The sequence below is a fragment of the Phyllostomus discolor genome, chromosome 6 (genome assembly GCF_004126475.2).
Source record: "Phyllostomus discolor isolate MPI-MPIP mPhyDis1 chromosome 6, mPhyDis1.pri.v3, whole genome shotgun sequence".
Taxonomy (NCBI): domain Eukaryota; kingdom Metazoa; phylum Chordata; class Mammalia; order Chiroptera; family Phyllostomidae; genus Phyllostomus; species Phyllostomus discolor.
In genome coordinates, this window is record NC_040908.2 from 109,096,757 (window position 1) to 109,123,703 (window position 26,947).

At 34.5% G+C, this 26,947-nt stretch overlaps 1 protein-coding gene across 2 annotated transcripts in view; it reads right to left on the reverse strand.

Moving 5' to 3' along the window:
* The window catches only part of TMEM135 (transmembrane protein 135), a 320,100-nt gene that overhangs the window by 130,388 nt on the left and 162,765 nt on the right, over nucleotides 1-26,947 (reverse strand). For both annotated transcript variants that reach the window (XM_036028704.1, XM_028516386.2), the window contains exon 5: nucleotides 25,625-25,690. In XM_036028704.1, coding sequence (XP_035884597.1) covers nucleotides 25,625-25,690 — 66 coding nt within the window. The remainder of the gene's footprint in view (nucleotides 1-25,624; nucleotides 25,691-26,947) is intronic.

Below are 26,947 nucleotides of genomic sequence, written 5' to 3' on the forward strand. Positions count from 1 at the left end.
GGCTGAAAGTGGAGGGCTGGAAACAAATTTTCCAAGCAAATGGACAGGAAAAAAAAGCCAGGGTAGCAATACTCATATCTGACAAAATAGACTTCCAAAGAAGGACCATAAAGAGAGACCCAGAAGGTCATTTCATAATACTCAAGGGAAGAATTCACCAAGAAGACATAGATATTGTAAATATATATGCACCCAACATAGGAGCACCCAAATACATAAAGAAAATCTTAGAGGACTTCAAGAAAGATATGGACAGCAACACAATTATTGTGGGGGATTTTAACATCCCACTATCAAAACTGGACAGATCTTCCAAACAAAATATCAACAAAGATATTGTGGCATTGAACAATACCCTAGATGAAATGGGATTTACCGATATTTACAGAACCCTCCATCCCAAAGAAGTTAAATACACATTTTTTTCAAATGTACATGGAACATTTTCAAAGATTGACCACATGACAGGACACAAAACAAGCCTCAACAATTTCAAAAAATTTGAAATCATACCAAGCAATATCTCAGATCACAAGGGACTGAAACTAGAAACCAACCCCAAGGAAAAAAACCCAAAACACTCAAAATCATGGAGATTAAATAGCATGCTATTAAACAATGAATGGGTCAAGAATGATATTAGGGAAGAAATCAAAAGGTTTCTGGAAACAAATGAAAATCAACTCACAACAACCCAAAACTTATGGGGCACAGCCAAGGCAGTCCTGAGAGGGAAGTTCATAGCGATACAGGCCCACCTAAAAAGGTTAGAAACATTCCAAACAAACAACCTAAGCATACGTCTACAAGAACTCGAGGAACAACAACAAAGGCAGCCCAGAGCAAGCAGAAGGAAGGAAATAACCAAGATCAGAGCAGAATTAAATGACATAGAGACTAAAAGCACAATTCTAAAGATCAATGAATCCAAGACTTGGTTCTTTGAAAAGATAAACAAAATCGACAAGCCTTTAAGCAGACTCATCAAGAAAAAAAGAGAGAAAACCCAAATAAACACAATCAGAAATGAAAGAGGAGACATTACAACAGATACCACAGAAATACAAAGGATTGTAACAAATTACTACGAAGAACTGCATGCCAAGAAATTTGAAAACCAAGATGAAATGGACAAATTTCTAGAAAAATATAATCTTCCAAAACTCAATAAAATGGAAGCAGAAAGCCTGAACAAACCAATAACAGCAAAAGAAATTGAAGCAGTAATCAAAAAACTCCCAACACACAAAAGCCCTGGACCAGATGGTTTCACAGGAGAATTCTACAAAGCATTTAAGGAAGAGCTAACACCTATCCTTCACAGACTATTTCAAAAAATCCAAAAGGATGGAAGACTCCCAAACTCTTTTTATGAGGCCAACATCATCCTAATTTCAAAACCAGATAAAGACACAACAAAGAAAGAAAACTACAGGCCAATATCGCTGATGAACATTGACGCTAAAATCCTCAACAAAATACTGGCAAACCACATCCAACGGTACATTAAGAAGATCATACACCATGACCAAGTGGGATTCATTCCAGGCATGCAAGGATGGTACAATATTCGCAAATCAGTAAATGTAATACATCACACAAACAAAAGCAAAGACAAAAACCACATGACCATATATCAATAGATGCAGAAAAAGCATTTGATAACCTACAGCACCCATTTATGATAAAAACACTCAGTAAAGTGGGAATAGAGGGAACATTCCTGAACATAATAAAGGCCATATATGAAAAACCTACAGCCAACATTATACTCAATGGGCAAAAATTAAAATCTTTTCCACTAAGAACAGGAACAAGACAAGGATGTACACTTTCACCACTTCTATTCAATATAGTACTGGAAGTTTTAGCCACAGCAATCAGACAAGAAAAAGAAACAAAAGGAATCCAAATTGGAAAGGAGGAAACAAAATTGTCACTGTTTGCAGATGACATGATAGTGTACACAGAAAATCCTATAGACTCTACCAAAAAACTGCTTGACCTAACAAATGAATTTGGCAAAACAGCAGGATACAAAGTCAATATCCAGAAATCAAAGGCATTTCTGTACACCAACAATGAAACAGCAGAAGCAGAAATCAAGAAAAAAATCCCATTTGAAATAGCAAGAAGAAAAATAAAATACCTAGGAAAAAACCTAACCAAAGAGGTAAAAGACCTGTATTCAGAAAACTACATAACACTGAGGAGAGAAATCAAGGAAAACACAAACAAATGGAAACATATACCGTGTTCATGGATTGGAAGAATTAATATCATCAAAATGTCCATACTACCAAAAGCAATTTACACATTCAATGCAATACCTATTAAAGTACCAATGGCATATTTCACAGACATAGAACAAACACTTCAACAATTTATATGGAACCATAAACGACCCTGAATAGCTGCTGCAATTTTGAGAAAGAAGAGTAAAGTAGGAGGGATCACAATACCTAACACTAAACTATACTACAAGGCCACTGTAATCAAAACTGCCTGGTACTGGCATAAAAACAGGCACATGGACCAATGGAACAAAACAGAGAGCTCAGAAATAAACCCAAGTCTCTAAGGTCAATTAATATTTGACAAAGGAAGCAGCAACATAAAATGGAATAAAAATAGCCTCTTCAACAAATGGTGTTGGGAGAACTGGACAGCTACGTGCAAAAAAATGAAACTCGAGCACTAACTTACACCTTATACAAAAATAGATTCAAGGTGGATAAAAGACTTAAATATAAACCGTGACACCATTAAAGTCCTAGAAGAGAACGTAGGTAGGAAAATCTCAGATATTTCATGCAGAAACTTTTTTACTGACTTGTCTCCTACAGCAAGGGATATAAAGGAAAGAATAAACAAATGGGACCTCATCAAAATAAGAAGCTTTTGCACAGCTAAAGAAAACAGTATCAAAATAAAAAGAGAACCAACTGTATGGGAAAACATATTTGCCAATGATACCTCAGACAAGGGTTTAATCTCCAAAATATATAAAGAACTTACACAACTCCACTCTAAGAAGACAAGCAACCCAATTAAAAAATGGGCAAAGGACTTGAACAGACACTTCTCCAAGGAGGACATACAGAAAATCCAAAGACACATGAAACGATGCTCAATATCGCTAGCTATCAGAGAGATGCAGATTAAAACCACAATGAGATACCACTTCACACCAGTCAGAATGGCCATCATAAACAAAGCAACAAACAACAAGTGTTGGAGAGGTTGTGGAGAAAAGGGGACCCTAATGCACTGCTGGTGGGACTGCAGACTGGTACAAGCACTATGGAAAGTAGTATGGAACTTCCTCAGAAAATTAAAAATGGATCTGCCTTTTGACCCTGCGATTCTACTGCTGGGACTATATCCTAAGAACACTGAAACACCAGTACAAAAGAACATTTCCACCCCGATGTTCATAGCACCACAATTTACAATAGCTAGGTGCTGGAAGCAACCTAGATCTCCATCAGTAAATGAATGGATCAAAAAACTATGGTACATATACACAATGGAATTTTATGCATCAGAAAGAAAGAAGGAGCTCCTACCCTTTGCAACAGCATGGATGGAGGTGGAAAGCATTATGCTAAGCGAAACAAGCCAGGCAGTGAAAGACAAATACCACATGATATCACCTTTAACAGGAATCTAAACAACAAAACAAAGAAACAAGCAAAATATAACCAAAGACACTGAAATCGGGGACAGACTGACAGTGACCAGAGGGGAGAGAAGAGGGAATTTCAGGGGGAAATGGGTAGGGTTTACAGGAACAAATTCGGAGGACACATGGACAAAAACTAGGGGTGGCGGGTACTGGGGGGGAAGAAGGGAGGGTTAAGTGGGTGGGCTGGAATGGGAGTAAGTGGGAGAAAACTGTACTTGAACAATGATTAAAATAAAATTTAAAAAAAATATATGAATGTTAACAAAACTGATATCATTTAGGTACTCCTGCAGGAACATAGCAAGCTTGATTCACATTTCAACAGAAAAAAAATAAATACTGAAGTAACAGAGGGAAGTTTTCCAGAACAGCAAGGAATTTGACCATTTATTGGTCAAATTATTTATTTATTTATTTATTTATTTATTTATTTATTTGACCAATAAGTGGTCAAATAAATAACCATTTATTCAGTGAAATCCCTGAATATATATAGCCTGTATTCTTTGTAAACTGCCAAAAAAAAGTCACAAATCAGAGAAATGATTCAGGAAATCTACGAATCAGTTTAAATTTTAAGAAAAAAAAAAGCTAAAAGTAATGAGTTTTCCGAACCTGCTATAAAAGCCAAAGGTTAAAGTGTCAGTGTAAGCAAAGGTGTGAGGAAAGGAACACTGTCATAATGTGTGCTACAGCATAAACTAATCCCAACTTTGGGGAAGGCGATTTGGCATTATTGATCAACATTTCAAATGTACACACCTTTGACTGGACAATTCCTCCAGAAATCTACCCAGCACAAGAATAGCTAAATATGCTCAAGGATGTTCATTCACCATTAGAGAACTAAAATACTGAAAAGAGCCCACATGGGCAATGCTAGAAGAAGGTATAAATAAATGATAGTGCATCTGCGCTACACAATAATTACACAACAGTTATAGAGTAAGTTGGATTGGCATACATAAAAAAAAGGTAATATGCAGATTCTGTATGATCCCATTTTTATTATTAAAATAGATATATAATATAGTCTTTCTCTATGCCCATACAGAGGTATGCTTATATAATGTGGATAAATACAAAACAGTCAACAATATGTGGATAAATACTGGCTAGATACACAGATACATAGATAGATAGACAGATACAAAACAGTTAAACTGTTAGCAGTGGTTAATCCAGAGGATGAGAATGAAAAAGACTAAGAGGGGACAGGCATTTTTTACTTTATATATTTCTACATATTTTAAAACGTATTGCCAAATAGCGTATTATAACTTTTATACCTTTAAAAAACATGATAAGGAGAGGGAGAGTGCTTAAAACAAAAACACACACAAAATGCTGGTCTATAACTTTTTTCAGATTTAACTCAAATTAGCTCTAACCAATCAACTTAAAGAAATTTTTACTTGTTTTTAAATAGAGGCTTCTAGATTGGGTGTGGGGCCTGAACAAAAAGATGCCTGTGCAAACTGCACTGCCCTCCTTTCTACACTTTACACAACTGGCATCTGCACACCATCTAGTTACCCACTACATTTCACCCTCACAACAGAGAGGAGTCTGTGACGATGCTCTCTCTCATTGTTCAACTCTGAATTTGTCGCTGGGAATTCTGAATAAATAACCTTATTTAGCAAAACATCCTGTAGCATAAACACAAAGTGCTCTTTCTAAACAAAGTCAGATACAGACATCAACTGAGTCTCAAAGTATAATATAGTCTAAGAAGGTTTGATTTTGAAAGACAGGCAAATAAACAGCCTCTAGCAAGGCATAAGTAACATTCTGTGCTTGATGAATGAATGGTAAAGGAATCTGACTTTGTTTATATTAACACAAACAATAAGAAGCTACTGAAACTGCATGGTGACTAGACATTTTCTTTACAGTTTTACAATTTGTTTGAAAAATTCTCCAAAATTTGAAATCTAAAGTAGTAAAAGACCTCAACAGCTAAAGATTCTCAATAGTCAAAGTACTATCAACATAAAGTTAATTAAATAGTACTGCATGCACAAGCATGTGCACATACAAACACACACATACATGGCACGTTCAGGTCATCTTACTGCAATCATTACAACAGACCATATTCTGAATGGGTTCAGAGAGAAGGTGGTTTGACAATCCATGGCAGGTAAGGTCAGCAACTGAAAGATCCCCAAAGCTCATGGGAGGGTTATACCGAGTTCAACAGGATCTCAGATTTGGCACTTCCAACCCAACTACAGTACTTTATCACAGGCAGTAAGTATTTCTCCATTCCCTGTTTTCACTTCACGTGGGCACATTAATCAGAATCTGGCCTCAGGTACTCCACTTAGTCAACTTTGGTACACATGCTTTCCCCACCTGGCCCCTCTAACCTACTGTGTTTACCTCTGAGATTTTCTGTGAAGTGCTTCAACGTAACCTCTGACATATAAATTAAAGCTAAATCTCTGTGGGAAAATAAATCGTAAGAGTGTTCTTAATGACTCTACTTGGTTTGACATATCTAAGATACAAACTAAGCATTGGCATTTCTAAACATTTAAAATTTCAAAGTCAGAAAATGTTTGAGAACCCAATAAAATAAAATATTCTTAATTAATCATATAAGCATTTGGTCAAACTATTATTTAGGCTAAGACTGATTATAAGACTAATTATAAGACATGAGAACAAAGTAAATATAATACTAACCACACAATAATAACCACACTTTCTAGTACCTTATCTTTAAAGATTGGGTTTTTTAATCTTTACATTTCCCTCTCCTGTGTTATGAACTAACTTTACGTTCACTCCCACACCAATTTTAAATCTAAAAGTGGCACATTATCACTAGAATGGCAGACCATAAATTGGGTGACTCAAATTACTAAGTTTCACAATTTTTCACAAAGCCAAATCATAATTTTACAAATCTGTTTCCCTACTTATAAATGGAGATAATTACTAATAAGTATATGTAAATAAATAGTATAATGCTCTTCACTCAAATCTCCCCTCACAAAAATTTATTGTCTTTAAAGATGAACTTTATTGTAAGTAACAGACATTCCTAGGGGAACAACTCCCAGACAACTAACTTCAATAGTGGACAGATCTTAAGAAATGATCCATTCATGTATCCTATACAATCAAAACTGCCTAAGTTAAATCAAAATTTTAATTTATGGGATTTTTAAGGATAAAATCATTTTATAAGTTAAAATCCTTTCATAAATTAGCACAGCTCCTGGGAGAAATGGTAATTCTAGCTGGGGCAAGCAAATGTGCAGGACAAAAATCTCATTTTACCAGAACACTACGAGGGTTCCATCAAAAGAATTCAGAAGCCGCCTCTGGAGGCTTCTCCTGGCAGGCTCGAGGAGCCAGCTGACCATAAGAAGGATAACTACAAAGGCGGCAAACACAGAAAATATGTTGAAATCAATGACATTACAATTTTAAAACCCTCATTACTCATTTTTGGAACTGGTTTCTAGGAAACTAGAGAGAAATGGAAGGAGGCAGAACCAACCAATTAAAACAAATTTAAGATTTATTAACCAGTGGGAATGTTATTTCCACTCTCACTTTAACAAATGAGGGAAAGAGATGACAGGAAAATATCAGCCCTGATTAAGTGATCTGAATAGGAAAACCTTTTAAGTGAGATAAATAATATTATGTTTATACTTTTAAAATACAAGTCCATGTTTTAGTGACTAAAATATTTGCAGATTGAATTACATCATGTCTGAAATTCGCTTCAAAATTATTGAGGGGAGATAATAAGGAAAGCGGGTGTGGATATAGGCAAAAGACATTGACAATCAGTGTATAATTATTAAAGCTGGAAGATGGCTACTCTTCTTCATATAAGTTTAAAATTTTCCATAATAAAAAGAAAGTTTTGTCAGAAAAAATCATTTTATAAGTAATATATAGCACCCCAATTTTTTTATTTAGTTAAGACGACTTGCCTACTGGGTTTTCATAAAGAAAGGTAAACCAATATGTACTAACACTTCTATCCCAGGTATTTGTAAATCTTATAAATTAATGTTTATTCACAAGAGTGTTTAACAATAGCTATGTTTTATTGAGCATATCACATTCCAGCCACTGAGCTGGAGCTACAGGCATTCAATATATAGAATATAGATAACTTCATTTTGTGTAAAGCCCCTTATACAACACAAAATACTTAAGGAAAAAAAAAGCAAGCATCAAACTACTGTTATGTACACACAATTTGTCATGTGTACAGTTTCTAAAACATGCTTAGCATTAGAACCTCCTTCATTTACTATATGATTAAACAGTAATTTACTAAAAACTACTCTATTGCGGCTGGTTTTAAAAACCCAAAGTAATCAGATACTTCTTTCGGTGAAACTCTTACCTAAAAGCTATTCTGTCAGGAAAAACTATAGATTAATTCCACACTATGCATTTTTCAAAGAATAATATTTAAAGGCATACTCTATTACCACTGATGATTAAAAACTCTCTTGAATTAAAAAATAATCTGAAATTAAACTCTCCTTACACAACACATATATAATATGCACACACTGTTCTCTAATATCTTTTTGGTGAGTTTTTGGATCACTGACAATTCACAAAGAAGCGTGTACAGAAAAAGTTTCAATTTTTCTCACATAATTTTCCAAAGAGCAAATAAACTGACACGAAGTGCTTCTTGATTTTAAAAGATTCCAAAATATTTGAAAGATACACCGCAAAATTTTTCTGTTTAGAGAATGTTCACTAAACATGTTCTTAGTACAACAGATTAAGATTAATCAAACTTTGTTGGGATTTTTAAACAATAGTGTTAATACAGAGTTAGCATACAGAAAATATGTAATATGTAAGCTTCAGTATAAATGCATACATCTCAATGATAAGAAATCAATCTGCGAAAGAGTTTACATTTATCAGATGATTTAAGTGTAATGACCTTTTTAAAAAGTGCTCCATTATTAAAAACATTAATAGGGAATTTTTCATTGCTTTAACTTTACTACAGACTACAGAGGAAACAAAAAATTTTAATGATTACTAAACCACACCAACTGAAAAAAAAAATCAGTCATTTAGACAGCCACAATTCAGATACAAAAGAGCTTTTAGCTTCAAGCAATAGCTTTCTTTCCATGCCCTTCCTTAACCCCAGCTCTGTAGGCCTATGTTCTATTGGAATTAAAAGTAATTAAACCCTAAGAGATCATGTGCATGTGATAATGAAAATTTCCAACACATACCATAATAAGACCAAAATATCAACTTTACTTACATTCTAAATGAAAACTTTAACAAAAAATTACGTTTAAAATATTTTACACTAAATATTCAAGAGAAAAAATAAAAGAAACCCAAATGAAATAATATTGAGTTGGCCAAAAAGTTCATTTAGTTTTTTCCATATGATGGCTCTAGTAGTGCTTAGTTGTCTTTAACTTCATATGCAACAATTTTGTTAGACTGTATTGTGACAGCTGTCATATCAATGTGCACTTAAAGAAAACATCAAAATTGGTGAATTTTTGTGCAGCTATTTTAATACTGAATTTGGAAAGATACACAACATTTTCAGCATATCATGCTTTATTATTTCAAGAAAGGTAAAAACACAACTGCAACATAAAAACGATCTATGCAGTGTATGGAGAGAGTGCTGTGACTGATCGAAGATGACAAAAGTGGTTTGCAAAGTTTCTTGTACTATTGACATTTTAACCAAATAATTATTTGCTGTGGGGCTGTCTTATGCACTGGAAGATGTTTAGCATCATCCCAATATTGGGTTCTACACCCTAGAACCCAATAGCAGGAGATAGCCAACATGCTCCAAATATCCAAATCAATAAAGTTATTGGTGAAAATGAAAAACGTGTCTTTTATTTTATGCAAAAAACTGAATGAACTTTTTGGCCAACCCAATAGTTTCAAAAGTGAGATTCATGGTAGCAGGGACCATGTCAGGTTTATCATTACATTCCCCTGTGTCTACAGCACAGTTTAAAAACAAAATATTCTAAACAAAACACATTTCCTAAAGCATATCTAATCTTCATTAAGTAAAGTAATAAGTATAGTAAGTTAACCAAAGCACCTTCAGCTATTCCTGTCACATCAACATTAAAATCAATTGTGTCAATAATAAAACACCACAAAAATAGAAAAGCAAGAAGAAATTACATCTGCCATAGGGCTGGTGTTGGAGATTTAAGGAGATGCAGATTCCTGCCCACTGACACATAATTTTCATCACCTACCACTCACAGCACCCCGATTAGGTGCTACCATCTTAATCATTTTATCATAGCAGGTATATGCAATTATTACAGGCTTCAAGGGCTTACCTTGTTTTACTGCACTTTAAATGTTACCTTTTTCTAAACAAATTGAAGGCAACACCCTCCGCCAGTAAAAGGATTATGACTCACTTTATTGCAATACTCACATGATTGCAGCTTTTTGGAACTAAACCCACAATACCTCTAAGGTATGCCTGGACTGAACAACCTCCCACCCACTACCACTAAGCAGGAACAAGAAACTGTAATTTAAACAAACACACGTTTGTTTTTTCCTCTTAATTTATTGTCAATTTGTCTCCCATTAACTCACTGAATATAAATTGGGATTTTGTACAAAGTGCTATCCAGAATGCAAAGGAAAATCAAACATTAAAAAGTGTCCTTGGAAAGCTTAAAATCTAGCAGGAAACATTAAGGCAAGAAACTAAACAACAAATGTAAATGCAGGAAATACTGAAGGATGTTAGAGCGTAAAAATACTGTGCTGTGATGTTTCAGAGAAAGGAGAAATGACTTCCAGCTGGGGAAAGCAAGCACTCCCCAGCAGAGGCAACAACCCAGAGGGGTCCCCCAGGAACAATGAATAGGGTTTGAATAAGAAAACGGGAAGAAATAGGAAAGAGCACAGTTTGTTTTCAACAAATATCCACTTGCTTTTGAATCTTTCATTATCTTTTTGGCATGGCACAGCCAGCTATTACCATGTGCTTGTTAGCATTCTGTGAGGTAAGCGAACATCCTGATCCTTTGCTTCATCAGTGGTGGTGACAGACGAGGTTGTCGTAGGCGGCACAGTCCCAGTTTCTGCCTCCCCAGGCTGTTGCTCAGCTCAGATAGCACAAGAAAAGGCAATCTCCTTCATACGGTTTTATCATAATTCTTTGGGAGCAACTATTTCTTACCATGTTAGGTAAATTTGATTTAAAATGTTAATTTATAGTTGTGCCTTAAAAATAAACCATACTTAAGAAAATTATAGAAAAGACTGTATCTAGTATATAAGTTGACTTTCTTTTCAAGGGTTTTCTTCTACTTACCATTTGGGTGAAAATATAATGCAAAGATTTTTTTTTTAAATATACTAACTGTAACTGACAAAGTAGCCTTGCAAACCAAAGCTAAAGACAGCTCTTCACAAAGCAAAATCGGTATTTTTCAAATACAAGATAAACAACGCTTTAAAACAGCTGTCAGAGCCCTAAGATCTATTTGAGTCTGTAGTCCTCTACCTAATCCACCTTGCTTTCAATTTCATAAAACACAATCTTCTATCCAATATCACAAGTCTGAGCAATGAACAAGAAACCATAAGCTTAATTTAAACATACATACAACAGAGCACTTTGGTTTATATTCCTCCTCCCAATTTAATATACATTTTTTAAATAGCATATAAGTCACAAAGTGTACATTGTATAACCTACTATTAATAGGAAATACAAAACATATATATTTCATGTGGGCATGTAAATTTACAAAGTTTGCATGGAAAGACAATAAACAAAGACTTCATTTTAATACTGCTAAATAGCATTATATATTCAAAATTCTATTCTAAATCTTTATTTTTGGCAAATTCTTTCCAAGTTCTTTCTTGGGCTTTATTAAGGATCTCAAAGGCTTATGACACCCACTTTGAATATACTCCATGTTATTGATCCTCTATTTTTAAAAAATGCACATTCATGCAAAATGAACTAAAAGACTTCAACATCATACAGAAATATTGAGTACAAGGATTTGATTCTCCTAAAAGAAAATGGGGGAATTCTAGTTTCACATGCCACTCCACCCTAACAAGTAAAAAGGTGAATGAACTAAAAAAAACAACAACTCTTCTAGGGATCTATAACAGAGGTGTGAGTACAGGGCAAACCTCTGCCCCCAAGCCAGAAGAAACAGACGCAAATGCAGGGAGTCACGGCTCACCTAAGCAGGAAGCCACAGAAACCAAGGCCAGTGTAGGAAAACCTGAACAGAAATTGAATGAATTGCTGGCAGTTCCATGAGGACAAGTCTGAGAGCCGAAAACTCCAGGGAAACCCAGTCATGGGGGGCCCTCACACTTTTGTGAGTTTTACCTCCCAGAAGTTGACTACATTCTCACTATAAATTTCAGAGAAAAATCCCCCTGTGCTTCCAGGCATAGGGAAAGGAAAAGGAACCATACTGAAATAAGCCAGAGCACTCTGGTTTTTGTTGTTTTTTTTTAAGATATTATTTATGTATTTTTAGAGAGAGGGGAAGGGAGGGAGTAAGAGAGAAAGAGAAACATTAATGTGTGGTTGCCTTTCACATGCTCCCTACTGGGGACCTGACCCGAAACCCGGGCATGTGCTCTGACTGGGCACATGAACCTGCAACCCTTTGGTTCGCAGCCCAAGCTCAATCCACTGAGCTACACCAGCCAGGGCCCGAGAACACAGTTCTTAACAAGACCTTGCCCTCAGGAGAAACCAGTTAACCAAAACCTAAACCCTCTATCAGAGGGTTTATCCAATATTATCAGAACCTAACTGTCCTGGGTGAAGGGAAATACCCAACATACAACACGTATGACTCCAGCCCACTTGAACCATCCTGCAGCACCTAAGCAGACTGAAAAGAAAAAAAACAAATAAAGAAACAGAAACACCTGTGAAGTTCACAGTCCAGAGGTACAGGCTCACTAAAAGAAGGAGACTTCATCACAGGACTGCAGAACGCTTCCCCTCTCCTGCACTTCACCAGCACATCACTAGTCCTATTTACAGCAGTTCCTTTATCCAGTATGTCATGCCCAGCTATCAAGAAAAAAAAATCACAAAACATACTAAATGGCAAAAAACACAGTATGAAGAGACAAAACAAGCATCAGAAGCAGGTATGGCACAGACATTGCAATTATCAGACCAGGAATTTAAAACAACTATGTTTAATATTCTAAGGGTTCTGGTGGATACAGTAGACAACATGCAAAAAACAGATGGGCAATGTAAGCAGAGGGATGGAAATGTTAAGAAGTAAGCAAAAAGAAATGCTAGAGATAAAGAGTACTGTGACAGACATGAAGAATGCCTTTGATGGGCTTATTCGTAGATGACATGGTAAGGAAAGAATCTCTGAGCTTAAGGATACATCAGTAGAAACCTCCACAACTGAAAAGCAAAGAGAACAAAAACTGAAAAGAACAGAATTTCCAAGGGCTATGAACAACTGCAAAAGGTGTAACATATGTGTAATGGGAATAAAGGAACAGAAGAAAGATTTGAAACAATGACTGAAAATTTCTCCAAGTTAATGTCAGACACCAAATAGTTTCAGCAAACTCAGAGAACATTACACAGGATAAATACCAAACAAACCACACCTAGGCATATCAATTTCAAACTAGAGAAAATTAAAAATAAAGAAAAAAATCCTGAAAGAAGCCTGAGGGGAAAAAAATGATGTTTAGAGCTAACCTCCTTAATCTTCAACAGTCCAGGAGAAATTAAAGAATACAAGTGTTCTGAGCAGTATTGCCTTGCAATACACATTTTTTATTTTAATCATTACTTTTTTGTCTTGTAATTTACATTCTATGGGTTTTGAGAAATTCAGATTTGGGTACCCAATAACAGTACCATTATATGGAACAGTTCCATCACCAAACATATTCCCTCATTTTGACCTTCCAGCCCCTCCAGCCCCTGCCAACCACTAATGCAATCTCCCATCCCTATAGTATTGGCTTTTGTAGAATGTCATATACATTGAATCATACAATATTGAGCTTTGTGGGAGCAGGGTGGGGGAGGTTCACTGAGCTTTATGGATGTGTAAATATCTTTCACCAAATCTGAAAGTTTTCAGCCATTTCTAAACATTTTCTTTTTCTCCACAAATTTCTGTCTTTCCTTGTAAAACACTTATTACACAAATATTAAACCTTTGCTATTTCCTTCAGGTTCTTGATTATTGTACTTTTTTTTTCAGTCTTTTTCTCACAATTACTATTGGGTTTCCTTCAACTGCACATTTTTTCCTCTGTCTTCTGCTCTGCTACTGAAGTCATCTAGTGAATTTTTAGCTTTTTAAATATTTAATATTAATATTTGTTATTTTAACTTTCTGCCCCAAAATTTGAATTTGACTCTTCTTATGGTTTCTTTTTCTTTGCTGAGATCTTCAGTCTTCCCATTCATGTCAAAAGTGTTCACACTTTTTATTATAATTCTAAAATAGAGATTATCTCGGGATTGGCATCTGTTGACTGTTGTTTTTCCTACAATTTGTTATAATTTCCCTGGTTCTTGGTATGTCAAATATTTTTAGATTGTACCCTACGGACTTGTATTATGACACTCTTGGTCATATTAAAGACTTTTTGTCCTCTGGAAAATTGAATTGTTGTTGTTTTTGTTGCTATTTTTATTGTTGTTGTAGGTAATCAACCCGGTTAGGTTCCAAACACAAGTCCGGACCCACCTGCTGTGGGCTGTGGTTTCAATACCATTTTCTGTTTCCCAGGTCTTTTCAGGGCTGTTCAGCATGTCCCAATGTGTGCCACCCAAGGGCAGAGGGCCATGCTGTAGTTCAGTTCCCAGAGCCTGTATCATGGTTCCGCAAAGGAGTTTCACATATGTCCAGCTCAGGGGTGAGTTTCAGACTTCACACACAGATTTGGGTCATCTTTTTCTCTGCCTCCTGCCTGTCCATGATTTTTCCTACATTCTGTCTCCCAGGCCCCTTTCATTAATCCTCTGTCTACAAAGGGTTTTTGACTGTCATACCATCATTGTACATTTCCTGCAACTACATCTGTCTCAGGGGTGAAGTGGTGAGAAAGACAGGGGGAAAAACCCACAGACACTCTCCCCACACTTCTTAGACTACAGGATCCCCCTTTTCAGTCTCTGATAAGCGACAGATTATCATTCAGCGGTAAATGGCTGCATCGCTGCCAGTGCAGCTGAGGGCAGCCTCCTGATGGGAGCCTGCCTGCAGTCCTAACCAGAAGAATAGAACTGAAATAGAGAACATAAAAAGAAAATGGTAATTTTCTGCACAGTCTACTTCATGCACAGTCTACTCCTTTCCAGTTCTCTGATCACATACAGAGGGAGAGGGGGTGTCTCTGAGAGCTTCTTCTGTCTGAATCCATTGTGTACATCAAGAATAGGGGATTCCCTGGAATCCAAGTCAGGAGATAAAGGATGACAGGTGAGGGAGAACAGGAAATACTGGTGTCAGTTATACTTCTTGGCCTTTCCCAAACCTCTTGCTATTATTTACTCTTTAGAGATCTCAGATGGTTGCTTTATATATTCTGTTCAGGGTTTTTAGTTTTAACCAGTGGGAGAGAGGCTGTGCTTCCTCCATGTTAGCAGAACCAAAATCACAAAATTTCCAGAAATGAATTCTAAGGTCAATTGATTTTTGACAAAGTTAATTCAATAGGCAAAGCAGAGTTTTTTTTTTTTCAACAAATGCTGCTAGGACAATTGGATATACATATGTAAAATAAATAGGTGAATCTCTATTTCACCTTACATGCAGAAATCAACTCAAAATGGATCACATATCTAAATATAAAACCAAAAATCATAAAATTTATTAAGAAAATCTTTGTGACCCAGGGTTAGAAAAAAATTCTTAGATATGATACAAAAAAATTAATGTATGGAACTTTATCAAAATTTAGAGCTTTTTCTTTTCAAAAAAAGTATGACATAGAAAATAGAAAGACTGACTATGGACCTAGAAAAAGGTATTTTTATTTATATTTATTAAAATATTTGTGTCCAAATTTTCTAGACATTTCATCAAAGATATACAAATTACTAATAAGCACAAAAAAAGATATCCAACATCATTAGTCATAAGGGAAATGAAAATTACAACCACAATGAGAGATATCACTACATGTATCTAGAATGGCATAATCAAAAAAACCAATAATACCAAATGTTGGCAAAAAGGCTGACAAACTGGACGCCTTGCCTATTGGCATTGTGAATGTAAAAATGGTACAGCTACTTTTTCTTAAAAAGTTACTCGTCTAACCTAGTAATTCCACTTAGTTATTAAGCCAAGAGACATTCAAACATATGTCAACACAAAGACTTCTATGTAAATGCTCACAAAAGTATACATAACAGCCAAAAACTAGAGATAATCCAAATATTTATTAACTAGTTAATAAATAAACAAAATATCCATGCAAGGGAATACTATTTAGTCATGAAAAAGAAAACTGGTATGGATGAACCTTAAAAACATGTTAAGTGAAAGAAGTCAGACACGAAAGGCTACATATTGCATAATTCTATACGTAGAAAATTTTCACATAAAGCCCATCTTAGATTGTGCTATAATAAAAAATATATCTGGTCTTTGTTCCCAGTTCCTGGCACACAGCTTCAAAAATACTTAAAATTTCCTGAGTGATAAGAGTAAAGTAATTCATGTGATAGTTTTAGGATCAGGGCTGAACACTCGAATAATCAGCCACATCACAATACAAATCCTCTATTTTTTGCTCGGCCATAACTCTATTCAACCACCACCAGCAATACTTGTCTCTACGTGGCAAACTCACCTATTAAGAACACAGTCAAGAGTCAACAAATAAAAAAGATGTACAAACAAAATGTTAATAATTATACATACATGTGTGTATAAAATGAAATTTCTTTGGTAATTCAAAAAGTTTAAATTACTGATAAATATTATACATAAAATTCCTTTAGTATGCTTTATACAAAGAAGTATTTTCTATGTGCTTTTATCTGAATACTTTATTTTTAACTTGAGCCTGCATTTTCTAATGCATTCAACCACATTTAGCTATATAAACCAAGGTAAGCAAGTTTAAGTTTGGTGAGCAGTTGATGGATGAGGAGTAGTTGAGACTGGCCTTACCCATGTGGAAATAATTGCTTTCCTAGCCTAATGTTCTTCTTATTAGGATCAAAATAAAAATTGATGTTTATCTTAAGACCCCTTCCAATTTTTGAAAAATAAAACCTAAGTGTTCCACGGTTAGCCAGATATTGTCCAGATATTGTTTATTTTCTTTAAGGACAAAATTGTGGCACACTTATTTTTTATTTAAATCAAAAGAGTTACTATTATGAAGAAAATAAGGGCATTTCAAAAGATAATTATCTCATGTAGAAAGGCACATGCAGAGTTGGTATAGACAAGACCACCAACCTTAAACATTGTGGTATGATATTTTTAAAACCTCACTTTGGCCCTTGGCCTTCTTTGTCTGCACCAGAAATTTCCAAATAAATTCAATTTGTTCACTAGGAGTATGAAATCCCACAGCATATAACATGATGAGTAATTTAAGGCAGATTTAGTGACAAAGATAAAATATTTCAGCAAGAATAAAATACAAGTTCTTAAGCTCAGTGTTTTATAATGCAATTCTGGCATGGATTCTAAATTTTCTAAGCACCTGCCAAAATGTAACATGTTGTTTTGATTCATAGAATTGGAAAACTGAAAAAAATACATCAAGATGTTACTTAGACTAGTTTTCTGCCTCTGGCAGTTCAATAGCTATACCATGCAGATTGATGGCTATTAAGAAAAACAACTTTTTTAAATGAGCAAGGTAGCAATTCCACAAGTACTTTGAAGCCTCCTTTAATGTTTCATTGCCCAAAAATAATGACAAGCAGCTCCAGGTATCTCAAACAGAGATACCTTCCCATTTCACTAGAAACAGGTTTGAGACTTCCTCGTACTTACCTTGCTTGTTATAAAAATTCCCTAGGCCTTAATCTTTCCTGGTCTGGATACTATCCATTTTTTATATATAGCTTTTTTTTAAACAGCTATATTCTACCTTCTGCTTGAGAGGAAAAAACATTATAATAACTTTTCTGGGCTAAATTCTAATAGATTATTTATATAGCTTATCAATAAACATACAATTTAGAAATCATTCCCAGAAGAAAAAAAATAATAGACCTGAGTTATTTGAGAACAACCAGAATGGTGAGGATTCTTTTTTCTTTTTCCTCAGATGATATGAGAATATGGGAGGAAGACAATCAAATTAACATATTTCAATGGTAATGGGTATGTGTAAAGCACCTTAATATTTTCTTCTTGTTGAAATACAATACATAAATCAGAGGTTTTATTGAAGAAGAGATAACCCAGCTTTTCTTGACAGAATCACCTGAGCTTCCGTCTGAATTTGTGAAAGGTCAGAGTTTCACCATTCTCAGTGGGACTTTCGCCCAACTAAATCTTTCAATTATCAGAGCTTAGTTTTCATTATGTAGTGACTTTACCTGTTTTTATTCTTTTAAGATTTTATTTATTTATTTTTAGAGGGAGGGGAAGGGAGGGAGAAAGAAAGGAAAGAAAGTTTAGTATTCCAACTAAACATATACTCTGTATGTCACTGAGCTATTGGCACTGGACAGCAGAAGGTACTGACAATATATGGTGACCTAAATATCTTCAGTCACACAGGAAGGAAATGATAATTCAAAAGTACCAATAACACTGCTATTAATGTAGCCATTGACTCTCAAAATATCTGGTCTGTTTTTTACTACCAAGTCTCCGCTCACACACTGTTATAGGCAATCACAATCCCAAGGTCTCCCTACAGTTACTCTAATTTAAAGAACAAAAAAACCTTCATATTTAATTAAATAAAAAATAGTTATTATTTGGTATAGGCTAAACTCAAAAAGATTTGCTTTGTGCTAGACATTGTGCTGGTTGCTTCATATATATTATCTAATTTATTTCTCACATGAAGTGGATGCTTTTAACCCATTTATAGGAGAAGATACTGAGTGGCAAGGTCCAAGTAGCAGGTTATGGACTCAGCCACTAGACTACAAAGCTTCCTAAGAGCAGAAACCATTTTAGTTTTATATACAGTTAAAAGCTCCACACCTAGTGTAAAGCCTAGTGGTCAATTAATATTTAAGGAAGAAAGAAAAACAAAGGCACACTGAATCTGATTCCAGTACCATGTGTCATATCTGCCTTTAAGATCCTCTCAGTAATTATTTGCTCATTTACTTAGATTTAACAAGCTACTAGTTACCGGCATTCTACTAGCCACGAGGCCTCAGAGACTTCACTATTTAAAATGCTAATGCTTTACCAATTAAAGACATATATTTCCTGAGATATTAAAAGAGAAATGGTAAAAAATAATAATTATTATAACTAAGAAAAAAGATTTTATTTAAAAACATAAATGTATTACAGTTATTTCTAGGTTTCCTTATATAAAGAATTCACATTCAAAAAGAAGAAAATCCTTTAAATATTATATTAAACTCAATATGACCTTAATATGATTTCAACAATGTTGGCAATGTATCTTAATATCTGGATAATCAGTTAACTTCATGACAGACACAAACAACAGTACGATGATTACAAGGGAAGGGGGGGTGGAGGAGTATAAGGGGAAGGGGTGATGAGTGATGACAGAAAGAGACTTGACTTTGATGGTCAACACAATACAATACACAGGTGATGTACTACAGAATGGTACACTTGGAACCTATCTAATTTTATTAACAAATGCCACCCAAACAAATTCAAGAAAAATTTAAAAGATAATAATAAAAATTAACTGCTAATGGAAAAATATTAACTTCATGAATACAAGTATCTAATACATAAATTTCAGTCTCCAAATATTCCTTAATTCATGAAAAAATTTGATGTCAAAAATATATCGTTTTATAAACTTCATGATTTTGAAATAAAATAGTCCTAATATGTATATATACAAATCTATAGAGATAGTTATGATTATATTTATCTTAAACTTAGTTGATTAAATGAAAGCAGCATTTGCCAAATAAGTTCTAAATAAATATGTTACTTGTTCGCCTAACATATATACACTGCAATCTTTATTATATACTAAGCAGGTACAACTTATTATATGCTAAACCTGAAGAAACAGAAATCCAAAGAAATCCTACTACCCTCATTTTAGCAATTATATTAAAACTAAATAGTCTATAATTATTCAATACTTATTTAAAGCATGCTCCAGAAAGGCAAAAAAAGATTTCCATTTGAACAAAATGTACAAAATACCTAACACAATGCAGTAACATAAAACAAGAAAAAAGTAGGATAGTGGGTCACATCCCACATCTACCTTTCCCAAACAGCAACAATCCATGCTACTGAGTTCTACTTTATATACAAAATCTCCAAATACACTTCCAATTTCTTTGCTATTTTCTTATGTGTTTGTCTTACTCAAACTGTACATTCCTTGAGTTCAGAAAAAGACATAAGATTGAAAGATACTTCTCTAAGACACTACTTCACAAAATAAGCATTAATATCAGTGGATGTTTTAACAAAGACAGATACTAGAGCCCTGGACTAAACCTAATGGATGCAGTCTTTGGGGATGGAGCCCGTGCACCTATAATTATACAGAGCTCCATGTGCAGTTCTCATGCACGGTCAAGGCTGAGAACCACAGAAAAAGAAAGAGTATACAAAGCTGCCTATGAGTAGAAAATGTTAAAGCTATATAAGACCTTAAAGATCACCTGATCAACTGATTTTCTCAAGTATGAATCTGAAGTTGTGAGAAGTTAATTGTCTAAGATCCCATGGCTAGCAAAGCCTGAAGAGAGCCCAGGTCATCTGACATGCAGACTAGTGAGTGCCCTTTCCACCACACCAGGCTGGCTACTCCACTTGGAAGGAAGATCAAGTACTAATTCTTGATTCTACCACAAGTTTAATCAATATCATAAGAATTGAAATAGCAAGTTTTCAGGGAAGTATGATATTTAAAAAAATACTCTTTCTTGAACCTCAAATATCATGTTTTGAAAAATGGTGATAAAAGTATCTAAAATGGAAAGTTGTTTGATGTAAAAAGGAACTAATTATGAAGTACCTGGGAAAGCCATTCAGCAAATGTTACTTCCCTTCAACACTACAACGTTCTTCCCCTTTCCTTTTTGACTCTACATCAGCATATGTCTCCTGCCCTGGCTGGTGTGGCTGTGTGGACTGAGTACCAGCCTGGGAAGCAAAGGAAGCCAGTTCAATTCCCAGTCAGAGCACATGCCTGGGTTGTGGGCCAGATACCCAATAGGGGGTGCATGAAAGGCAACCACACAATAATGTTTCCTCTCTTTCTGCCTCCCTTCCCCTCTCTCTAAAAATAAATAAATAAAATCTTTAATAAAAAAAAAGATATGTCTCCTTATCTCTCAACTATGCTCCCTTTTATATTGTTTTTCCTAACTGGCTATGTCTTTTTTTTTTTAATTTTTATTTGTTGATTTTAGAGAGAGGGGAGGGGAGGGGAGGGGAGAGAAAAACACTGACTTGTTGTTTTGTTGTTCCACTTATTGCTACATTCATTAGTTGATTATTGTATGTGCCCTGTCCAAGGATCGAACCCACAGCCTATTGGGACGATGCTCTAACCAACTGAGCTACCTGGCCAGGGCTGGCAATGCTTTTTGACCTCTCTCCTTCAATTATGCTCATGAATTTCTTCAAGGCCCACTTTAAGGTGTGCCTCCTATGAAATCTTCTCAACTAACTTACCCCTACTCTAAATACTTATTTCTTCTTTCATCATTTATATTACTTCTACTTTTAAACCATGTACTTGCTCATAACCATCTTCTAAAGCTTTATCATTGTAATTACTATTTAGTTGCTATGCATGTATCTATTTTCTTACATAATTAGAACTTAAATTATTAATGGGCTAGAATATAAGCTCCCCAAAGTAAGAATACTTTCTGTTTTGCTTATTGATGGATCACAGGCACATAAAACAATGTCAGAAACCTAGGAAATACTCAAAAAATACTTGCTGAATAAACAGACAATGATTATTTCTCCTTCCTTTCATGAATTTCTCAAAAATTTCAAATGTGATGCTAGAGACATAGGTATCAAAACTAAACATTTTGAAAAAATGAAAACAGATATGCTGATATTTTAAAAATTCATAAAATTAAAAATTATAAAGTTGCAATAGATTAATCAATTCACTGTCTATAGAAAGTCATTTAGCTTCTTCATTACATTCACTGATTCCTTGTTATTACTGTCAGAACTGGGCAGTGTCGGGGGATAAACAGACGGCAAAGGATTTAATTAAGACTACAGTTTGAAATCCTACCTTCCTGTGGGAAAGAATTGCTAAGCTTTGTTTTCTTTCAAAACTTTGAATTAAAAATAATTTAATTAAAAAAAAACACCAATGTCTGGCTTAATTGGGTCTCAAGTTATACCAAAAAAAAACCCCAGTAATTTTTAAAATACAAAAATTTAAGAGAGTAACTGTATCTTTTAATGAGTACTTGTTTCACCCTGTACATAAATACCTGAAAAGCTAAAGACAGGATACATTTCCTGAAGAAATTGTAAAAGTATAATTTTTGAGACAAGCACATTCAACAACTATTTATTGATAGTGATGATTTTATAAGTTATTTCCCCCAAATAAACACATTTTAAAAATTTCTACCCAGAAAATTATCTATTTTCTAACTTATGTAACATAATAGAGATATAAAAATTCAGCTAGCCCATACAGAGCACTGAACAAGGAACATATCAACATGGCTAAGCATTTAGTCACAAAATAGAATTGTGAAGGGTCAGTGTTTTATTTCATTCATTTTAAGTCATACATTACACATATGAAAAGGTAACAGTGATAATTAGAATGCATTAAAATCTGGCTGACTATATAGTCTCAGAGTATTAGCTACTATGCTGTTTTTCAATTGTCAAACTATAGGACAATTGAATGATTAGAAAACTCTAAGTAAGTGAATTACATTGAGGTAGATTACAAATCCCAGCTCTCCCATTTCCTGGCTGTTTAATCATAGGTGAAATGTGTAACTTCTCTGAGACTCGATTTATCTATAAAATGGGCATAATAATTATTCCCTTGCAGAGTTATGATGAAGATTATAAAATATATCACTTTGCTTCTCCAGGGGTGTCCAACCTGAGGCCTGTGGGCCGCATGTGGCTCAGGATGGCTATGAATGCGGCCCAAAACAAAATCGTAAATTTACTTAAAACATTGAGATTTTTTTGTGTGCTTATGTGTCACAATGTACTTAATGTATGGTCCGAGAGAGCTCTTCTTCTCCAGTGTGGTCCAGAGACACCAAAAGGCTGGACACCACTGGAAACTTAAGCCCTCCAATGATTTATTATAAGTTATAGAGTAAGTTTCAAGCTTTTCAGAAACTATCTTCCTACTTTGAGAGAGAAGAACCATGTTTTCTGATTGCAATATTTCTTACAACATCCAAGCAATAGTGTCCAATTAGGTAGACAAATGTAGGCTCAGTGATGGAACACAAGGAAGGGTAGACAAGCCAAGTTCAGCATTGGCATGCATCCAGATAACGAATTTACTCAAAGACTGGTATTTTTGTAATTTGGATACACCAGCCTCTCTTTCTCCTACCTGATATAACTGCCATGGGGTTACTTATTAATCCCCACTTAACAGATAATTTTGCAGTTTTCTAAATGCTGTGGGACAAGTAAATTCCCTGTCCCTCTCCTCCCTGAGCATTATCAAAAATTGTCCATTACGATAAATATGGTGATTTCAGCTTCTGTTTTAAATAATCCATTATACTCTTAACCTTTTAGTCTATTTCAAACAAACTCTCAAACAAACTCTCTATTATTGCCTTGATACTAAAATTCAGTACATTCCAAGTGGAATGTGGATTCTAATTCTTTCCAGACTCCAACTAAACTAAGCATTTCTACACTGTGAGATTTTTTAAGTAGTGATACAGTATGACTGCTTCCTCCAGCAGAGAGGAAGCTCCTCTAAAGGCAGAAACCATATTATATAGCACTTAGACCACCGCCATCCCCCACAACTGTATGGCACTTGCATACACATATCCAAGAATATATTGTATTTGTTTTGTTTTGTTTTAATTCTCTACTTCCGAAAGTCAAATAATCAAAACTAATTAGTGGCCTATCCTAACTACCATTTACTGTGACATATTTACTATATGTCACTCTGTTTTTTAAAACTACAAAATATTATATATTATCAACTCCAAGGTAGCACAGACATAAGAAATCTCATAATTTTAGAGGTGTTAAAATGTGAAAAACAATAAATGATGACTATGAGGTGCCACTGATTAAAAAACACATTCTATTTTTAGGGATCTTAAAATGTAAGAGAGAAAATGTGCATCTTACAGTTACAGTCTCATTTTAGAAACTGAAGGTCACAAAGTGCTTAAAACCTTGTCTGACATTAATGCCTGTCAACTAGGTTAGTCACCTGAAGCAGTCTGGGGGAGACATGAGTCAAAAGCCAGTTGCTTTAACTCCTTCCCCACCATTAGATAAAATACGTACACCTCCAGTACGTGCTGGTGTGCTCACAAGATTTCTTATAAAACTGCCTTGCATACATTTTTTCAACCTTCTTATTACAGAAGGTAAAGTTCAATAGTTCATTCCCCCCATGAGAACATAGTAAATACTAAAATCTGAAATTCATTTGACACAATCTATACAGATAAATATGTCTGACTTTATTAGTGAGAATATTTTCTTTCCTTAAAATGGCACCACATGCTGCGGTTTGTTAAGAATACAAAGGGGTCACTTAAGTCTTTTCATCCAAAAAATATGTTACAAATTAATACCAAAGTGATATGCCATTTAAGAGTATATGATTTCCAAGTGATTGTACATTTTCACCTAACAAGCAGATATATTGACCCATAAATTTTATAAAGCAGAGTGGTAATTAGGCTGGTAACAATTTTGAGTGGAAATTTATTTCTGGTGGTAGAATTATTTTTTAAGAATTGGTAGAAACATTTACAAAAGTCAAAACTTAGAATCTGTATCCTGATTGAACCTCAACTACAAGAAAGAGTAGACTAAATTCAATTTCTCTGCCCTCCCTTTTTCTCCCCAACCCTCTCCTTCTCTCTTTTTCTATAATAAAGGTCAACATTTTCTATTATTTTACCCTATGTAAGAAGAACCAGATCTGTAGAACATAAAATGGGAAAAAGGAGAAAGGTATGGGATTATTTTCTTTTTTTTTATTTTTTTAAGATTTTATTTATTTTAACCTGCGACACTGGATTATATTCATTAAAAAATATATGTTTGCAGAAGTTGGTATTAAATCTCATTTTCTTTTAAGCATAAAAACCATTCATAAACACCCTGGCTGGTATAGCTCAGTGATTGATTGAGCGCAGGCTGCAAACAAAAGCATCGCAGGTTCGATTCCCAGCCAGGGCACATGCCTGGGTTGCAGGCCACGGCCCCCAGCCCCCGCACATTGATGTTTCTCTCTCTCTCTCTCTCTTTCTCCCTCCCTTCCCTCTCTAAAACTAAATAAACAAATCTTTTTAAAAAAACACTCATAATTAAAGATTAAAGGCTCAGCAATTCATTTTCAGCCCAAAATCAAGTTTCAATACCACTGAATTATTTTAAATAGATTTTTAGGTCAGATTTAATTACAATTGTATACAACAGACATTTCTCCATTTGTTACATGAAGCATCATAGAATTCACCCCATTTTAAAATGGCATTCTATGAATTAAAGACTAATGATTATATCAAAATTCTCATCTTACTTCTCCATTTCTTAACGTGGTGATGGTTCCTCTTGCTACACCCATTCTAAATAGTGTTTCTGTGGCCTGTGAATAAGAAAAAGACAAAAAAAATTATCTATAAAAGTATATTCAACTGCATATCCACTCCCAAAAGTAAAAAACATTTCCAGCAACTTCTAGAAAAGCATCAATAAGATGGTACAAGTAAGAGCTACAAGCTCTAAATTAAGCTTCAAAAATATCATTTCCAGAACATTTTAATAATTTCAAGAGCTCAAACTAAATTTTTTTCAAAGGTTATTTTGATTTCCTTGTATTTTTCCAGATCTAGAGTACCAAGTTAGCACACTTAGATAAGCTCAAAGATTAAATAAAAATTTAATACTGGACTCAAATCAGAAATTATCATTCATTCTGATTTTTAGTTTCCATTTGAGTTTGGTTCAAATCATTTGACTGCCAGTGAAATACTGACAAAAGATGAAGTAATTCAGTAATATATTAAATAGCACACAAAAAGACTTACTGCTTTCTATACACTAATAATAAATAACCCTAAAAAGAAATTAAAAATTCTATATACAATAGCATAAAAAATACCTTAGGAATAAACTTAACTAAAAAGAAAAAGACTTGTTCACTGAAAACTACAAAACACTGTTCAGAGAGATTAGAGAACACACAAACAAATGGCAAAACATCCCGTGTTCACGAATTAAAGACTTATTGCTAAGATGTCAATACTACCCAAGTGATCTAAAAATTCAATGTGATTCCGCCCAAAATACCAATAACTTCTTTGCAGAAATACAAATTCCACCCTAAAATTTATTCAATACATGGAACCCAAAGAACCCCAAAGAGCCAAAACAGTCTTGAAAAAGAGGAACTTTGGGGTCAGATTTCCTAATTTCAAAATTTATTACACAAAGTTACAGTAATCAGTGTGGTACTATCATAAGACAGACATATAGACCAGTGAAATAGAATAGAGAGCCAAAAAATAAAGCCTTGTATATATAATCCAATAATATGAACAATGGCTACCAAGACCATTCAAATGGGAAAAGGACAGTCTTTCTTAACAACAGTGCTGCAAAAACAGGATTATATATGTGCAAAAGAGTAAAGATGAACCCTTACCTTATACCATGTAAAAAAATTAACTAAAAAGTATTGAAAAACTTAAAAGTAAGAGCTAAAGCTGTAAAACTCCTGGAGAAAATATAAGGGAAACGTTTCTCTGTTCAGTGTCTGGTAAGGATGTGCTTCCTGCTTCTTAGGTGGCTATCTTCTTGTATCCTCACATGGCAGAGAGCAAATAGAAGCAAGCTCTCTCTG